The following is a 7181-nucleotide window of genomic DNA, read 5'->3' on the forward strand; positions in this document are numbered from 1 at the left end:
TTCTTCCATGTTGTGGCACAAATGCCTAGGTCATATTTCTAGGCAAAGATTAAAGAGATTGGTTAGAGATGATGTGTTTTCTAATCTTGATTTCTCATATTTAAGACTTGTGTTGTTTGCTTAAAAGGGAAGATGACGTCTAAGACAAAAAATGAGAAGATTGATAGGTCTGGAAGTACTTTAAACTTGATCCACACAGATATATGTGGTCTTTTGACACCAACTGCTTTAGGGGGTTATAAATATTTCATCACTTTTATTGATGATTTCTCTAGATATGGTTATGTTGAACTAATCCATGAGAAATCTGACTCCCTAAATGTGTTTAAGGCCTTTAAGGCTAATGTGGAGTTGTAGTTGGGAAAACCCATTAAAGCTGTCAAATCTAATAGAGGTGGTGACTATTATGGGAGATATGATGAGACTGGACGAAATCCTGGACCATTCACTAAGTTTCTGTTGGAATGTGGCATTAATGCTAGATATACAATGCTAGACACTCCTCAACAAAATGGGGTTGCAGAAAGGAGGAATCACACATTGTTGGATATGGTAAGATGTATGTTGTCTAATTCTTTCTTACCAGAATTTCTATGGGGTGAAGCCTTAAGGACTGTGACATATATTTTGAATCAAGTGCCCAGTAAGTCTGTGTCTAAGACACCTTATGAGCTATGGTCAAGGAAGAAACCGAGCCTTCACCATTTCCATGTTTGGGGATGTAAGGCTAAGATTAGGCCATATAACCCACAGTCAAAGAAACTTGATCCTAAAACCATTAGTGGTTTCTTTGTTGGCTATTGCATTGGATCAAGGGGTTCCAGATTTTATTGTCCATCTCATACCACTAGGATCATTGAGTCAGACAGGGTTGTATACTTTGATGATGAAGTTAATATTAATCCCAATTTTATGCCTCGTGAGATACCTTTTGGAAAAGAGCATGTTATAATTCCTTTTCCTATATCTCATGTTCCAAATGTGGATGTTCCTATTGTCCAACAACCAACCACTAATCAAGGAGAGCATGGTGATCAAGTGGAACCTAGCATTCCTGTAGATGATACTATTGTTGATGGGATCACTTTGAGAAGATCACAAAGGGTTCGTAGGCTGGCTATTTCAGATGACTACATGATTTATTTGCAAGAGCATGAGTATGATGGATATGATGTTTCTGATCCAGTCACTTATCAAGAAGTAATTCATTGCGCTCAATTCACTTCTTGGAAAGAAGCCATGAATGATGAAATAAACTCTGTGTATATGAATGGTGTTTGGGATTTGGTCGAATTGCCACATGGTTGTAAACCAGTTGGGTGCAAGTGGGTCTTTAAGACCAAATGTGATTCTAGTAGGCAAATAGAGAGATATAAAGCTAGGCTTGTGGTTAAAGGTTATAGTCAAAGAGAAAGAATTGATTTTAAAGAAACCTTCTCACTTATGTCGACCAAGGACTCTTTTGGAGTGATTATGGCCATAGTAGCTCATTTTGATTTGGAGCTACATCAGATGGATGTCAAAACAGCTTTCTTGAATGGTGATTTGGATGAGGACGTGTATATGGAATAGTCTACTGGTTTTGCAAAAGTTGGAAAGGAAGATTTAGTTTGCAAGCTCAATAAGTCAATTTATGGACTTAAATAAGCTTTGAGACAATGGTATCTAAAGTTTGATAGGATTATCACCCAAAATGGTTTTAAAGAGAATGCAGTTGACAGATGCATATATTTGAGGGTTAGTGGGAGTAGTTACATATTTCTTGTTTTATATGTTGATGATATACTACTCGCATCAAATGATTCTGACTTATTGATTGAGACAAAGCACATGTTGTCAACTCATTTTGACATGAAGGATTTTGGTGAGGCTTCTTATGTTTTGGGCATAAAGATTCTTTGTGATAGAGCTAATGGGGTGCTTAAATTGTCTCAAAGAACCTATATTGAGAAAATATTGAAGAGGTTCAATATGCACAATTGTAGTTTTACTAAAGCGCCAATTGTGAAGGGTGATAAGTTTTCAAAGGCTTAGTGTCCTCAAAATGATGATGAGAGAAAGGAAATGAGAACCATTCCTTATTCATCTTTGGTTGGCAGCCTTATGTATGCTCAAGTATGTACATGCCCTGATATTACTTTTGTTGTAGGCATGTTGGGAAGGTACTTGAGCAATCCTGGGAGTCAACATTGGAAAGTTGCTAAGAAGGTCCTTAGGTATTTGCAAGCAACTAAGGACTTAATGTTGACATATCGGCGCACCAACATACTTGATGTAGTTGGGTTTTGTGATGCTAATTTTGCTGGCTGCATAGATGATAAGAAATCCAATACAGACTATATTTTTGTGATGACAAAAGGAACTGTATCTTGGAAAAATGTCAAGCAAACGCTTACAACATCCTCAACTATGAAGGCAGAGTATGTGGCATGTTATGAGGCTTGTTCTCATGCTTTATGGATGCGGAATTTTATTTCAACTTTGGGAGTTGTTGACTCCATTTCTAAACCGCTGAAATTATTTTGTGATAATTCCGCAATTGTTGCTTTCTCTAAGAACACTAAGAGTATTTCTCACTCCAAACATATTGATGTAAAGTTCTATTTTGTTTAGAAGAAAGTGGCAAAGTCTCTTATTGATATTGAACACATGTCCACAAAAGGTATGTTGGCGGATCCACTAACAAAAGGCTTACCCATAGTTGTGTTTCAGGAACATGTATCTCAAATGGGGTTGTTGGGAGCCTAGGTTGCATTAAGTTAGTGGGAGCCATTTTTGGTATTGTAATGTTATGTTATTATTAGAAGGATTGCTATTATTGTATATTTCCCTATGAATCAAGCAATGAAGCATGTATGATTGCTTTTGATTATTTGTTTTGATGAGATTCTATGGGACATTGATTTATGATTATGTATATGTTGTGATGTTTGATTATGTAGTCCAAGTGGGAGAATTGTTGGAATTTTTATGTGTGGACTTACATAATCAATGTGATAATGTCATAAATCAATATTATTTTAAATTTTGAATTATGGTCCATAATGGGGCTGGACACATTATTGCTTGATTTTTTATGAGCTCACCCTAATTCATTTGATTGGCCCATTAAGTCAAGTGGTCCAAATTGTGTGTGTGTAATATGCGGTATATATGAATTATTATATATATATATATATATATATGTACACACACATAAGGGAAAAAACCAGGGTTTCTGTTATGTTTTCTCCTAAGGGCTGAAAAGAGCACATACTGCACGAACTCTTTAGAGCACACACAGGAACTGAATTTTGGGTGTAGAAAAGGGAAGAGCCCATTGAACCCGGATTTTTCACTCCATCACGAACTGAGTGTATCATTGAACACCGGTGGAGCACAGGAATGGCTTTCTATGGGATCAATCAAGGTAACCATTTCATAATTCCCAATTTTTACTGCATGCTTTAATGTTTACATGAGATCCTATGTGGTTTTTAAAAATTTTCATAAGTAATGTAGTTGTACTTTTAGTATTATGTTATATATTCAATACATAAGTATCCTATCTATAATTTACATCTTTTTTTTTCTAATTATTATTACAATTATGATTATTATTATTATTATTATTATTATGGTTAACCTATCAAATAAGAATAATATTAACACTAATACATATAAATAATATAATAATTAATTATAAATTATTGTTTCATTTTATTATTACAAATATGAAGTTATTATATTTTTTATTAAATAGATTTCATAAATTTTGAAATGTTTAATTTTGCAATATAATTATTAATAGCAATCATTTTTATAAGAAAAATCATAAACTTTGAAAAAAAAAATGTCTTCTAAGGTTAATTATAGTAAAGAGAATTTTAAGGAGCATAAGACGGTTATTCACAAGTGTTTGTTTAAAAAAATAAATAAATTAAGTTACGTCTTAATATATTATATATTTTAAATTTTAATATTATAAAATAAATGTATTTTTGTCGTACCTCTAAGTTGGATATAATATTAGTTCTATTAATAATATAAAACTAACATCATAAATATTAATATTAATGAACTGTTTAGGATAATAATAATTTAATTAGTCTTATAGTATCATAAAGCATAAAAATAAAAATAAAAATAAAAAGAATAATTTTTTTTAATAAAGTTTACAAGTTTTAAGAATTAAAAATAAAAAAATAAAAATGATTTTCTTGGGTTTTTTAAGTAATAATAAAAATATAATAATATTATTTTTAATATAATATTAAAATTAAAGGTAAAGTTAAATGAGAATAAAAAGAAGGAAAAAAAAAAGGTATAATTGAAAATATGAAGTGGTAATTTTTTCAAAAAGACTTGATAAGAATTTGTAAAGATAACGAACCTTTTAAGTCATTATCGACTTCCCGACCTATAGGATAACTCTCCCAAATATTTTTGCCTTTGGTAATGAATGGCGCCGTTGATTATTACACATGTTGCTTTTTTTGGGCCCCACACCCAAAGACTTAAACACCCTCGGGAGCACACAGTCATGCGCCAACAAAACAAAACGCTTTCACATGATTTCGTATCTCGGTTTGTCTCACTTTGCCTCTTTCAGAGTCGATTATAAATATAGCATCATTCGATCAAGTTTCCTCTGGGCAATATAGTATTTGATTATATCTTTGTTTATCAACTGCTAATGCTGTTGAGAGCACAAAATTGACCAAGGGGAAACCAGGGATAAAAGAAGTAATCAAAAGTTCCTTGGAAAGTATGCCCCGCCGCGGTAGGAGCTCACCCAGAGTTGATCGAAATGCATTAGAAAGAGACCGAAGACAGTACATGAAAGAACTATTTTCTAGGCTTGGTTTCCTGCTTCCTCCTCCACTCTCCAAGGTTTGTACGCTACTGTATTCACTTTTCCTCGTTCTCTTTTTCTCTCTTCATTGTGAAGTACTAATGAAGTTAGGGCATGTGGGCATGCATGGATCGAGACATATATAGCGGTCGTTACCTGAGTTGTTGGATCAAGCCACCACTCATGTAAAGCAATTGGGACAAAGGGTAGAGATGCTGAAGCAAAAGAAGCAACTACTTGAAGGCAGTCGTACTGATGATCAGATAACTGGTATCAGAGATCCAATGATGAGTGACGCATGGTCACCTGTTCTCACAGTGAGAGAATTGGGTTCTATGATAGAGGTGTGCGTGAAGAGTGGGTCAAACAAGAAGTTCATGTTGCATCAAGTAATCCAAGTTCTTGTGGAAGAAGCAGCTCAGGTTGTAGCTCTTAGCTACTCCAATGTTGGGGATAGGATCTTCTATACGATTAACGCTGAGGTACACATATCAATTGAGAAACCCTTTTTATGTTCATACTAATTAATATGCTCCTGCAGGATAATTAGTTTAGTTTATTCAGTTCATGACCCGATCTGAGTCTTTTTTTACCAGTATTAAGTATTAACATCAATCACTTAATCGTGTACTGTTGTAGGCTGTTAGTCCTAGAATTGGCATAGAGACTTCAAGGGTGCGTGAAAGGTTGAAGGAACTGATGCTTTGAAGTACTTGCTAGGCTTTGCCTTCAAGCAAGATAGCATGCATGATTAACGTTTTACCTTTTTCGTCTGTTTGGCGGAAATATTACACATCGCAGAATATCTTAGTTGTCCCGGTCCTCTATATGGACCCAATGAATTTGTATGGTATTTCCACTTCTTCTCAATCTAATTAAGAGAAATATTTTTGGTATTTATTATTTGGGATAGCTTTTCCACTTGAAATAAGGCACTCCACCTTCGCCATGCACATCGATGAAAAGTAAGGTATGTAGTGAAAATGAAGTAGGGAAAACAATATTATTGGAGGCGCATAAAATCAGACCACCTCCACCGACAGTCAAAGGCACCACCCTCCCAACAACTCATAATCTTGGTCAACCTAATAACTTGATCCAAAAGAAAGAGGGTGTGACAAATAAAAATTAATAACACCAGGCCTAGGGTAGTGATAAGGCTTGTAGAATGAACTGTAGCAATGTGGAAAGTAGGCAAGAAAAATTCTTGTTTATTTATTTGTTTTAAATAAATATAATTTATTATATTTTATTCATATTTAATTCTAATTAACCAATTATATTTATATTAAATATAGTACCAATTGTTTTAATAAAATTTAAAAAATACGTATTTTTAGATCAAATTAGAAATATCAATTATTTAATTTCATATATTATTATTTTTAAAATAATAAGATAAGTTTATTTAAAATCAAAATAATTAAATATTTTTATATAAAAAAATCAAAGTTAAATATTTCAAATAAAATAATATAATTTTTTTTATATATATATATATATATATAAAAACTAAAGTTAAACTCCGTTAGTGACTACGACTTTAATCATTTTTAAAAGAATTCAAAATCGTAATCACTAACTACAAGTTTAAATTTAAAGTTTAAGTTATGATTGGTAATTATGGTTTTTTTACAATTTTAGAAAAACAAAATCATAGTTACCAATTACAGTTTTATGACATGATAATTGATATTATACAAACACACTAGATTGGATATTATTTTAAAAATAAGTTCATTTTATAAAAAAAAAAAAAATTAATGTACTATTTTAGGTCAAAACTCCTTCAAAATATAGCAGCCATGCATATTTGTGAATTGATTTTATTAGCCAAATTTATTTTACTTAGAGAAAGAAAAAGGAAAAAAAAACCAAAGAGAGAAATATGCTTGCTTGCAATGAGTTTTGCGTGTCCCCTTCTCCCGTCTCTTGACTTCCAAACAATCCAATTTCGAACAGGTACTAGCTTTGAAAATCCCTTTGGACAAAAATCGAATCACCACCCAACCGCAATTAAACCAAATCACTTTTTGTGAGCTAGACCTACTTCATTCCATGCTTATGGATCAAGTATAATATTGAAATTTCATGAACCTACATGCTAAGGGGGCCCAAGCTAGGAAGTGGTTTCTTCCTCTTATCATACATGGGCGGTGCGATAAGTAAGCATATGAAGTCGGTTCAGCTCACGGCTGTGGTTTGGTCGTTCTGACAAAATCAAGATTAGGAATGTAAGGAGCATGTTTGTCTAGCTATCATGCTTGTGTCAATGGTTAGGTAATTTCTAAGATACGTCAACATCAGTACTGAGACATCCACGGCTACCGCCAAGGAGAGGAAATCA

The 7181-nt window shown here is 33.1% G+C and overlaps 1 protein-coding gene across 1 annotated transcript; it reads left to right on the plus strand.

The window, feature by feature from the left end:
• Positions 1-4749: 4749 nt before the first annotated feature.
• On the plus strand, positions 4750-5542 carry LOC117920032 (transcription factor bHLH168-like). Its single transcript, XM_034837382.1, has 3 exons — positions 4750-4872; positions 4981-5316; positions 5474-5542. The coding sequence occupies exons 1-3, from the start codon at positions 4750-4752 to the stop codon at positions 5540-5542; spliced, it is 528 nt and encodes a 175-aa protein (XP_034693273.1).
• Positions 5543-7181: the final 1639 nt, after the last annotated feature.

This window comes from Vitis riparia, chromosome 1 (assembly GCF_004353265.1).
Source record: "Vitis riparia cultivar Riparia Gloire de Montpellier isolate 1030 chromosome 1, EGFV_Vit.rip_1.0, whole genome shotgun sequence".
Classification (NCBI taxonomy): Eukaryota; Viridiplantae; Streptophyta; class Magnoliopsida; order Vitales; family Vitaceae; genus Vitis; species Vitis riparia.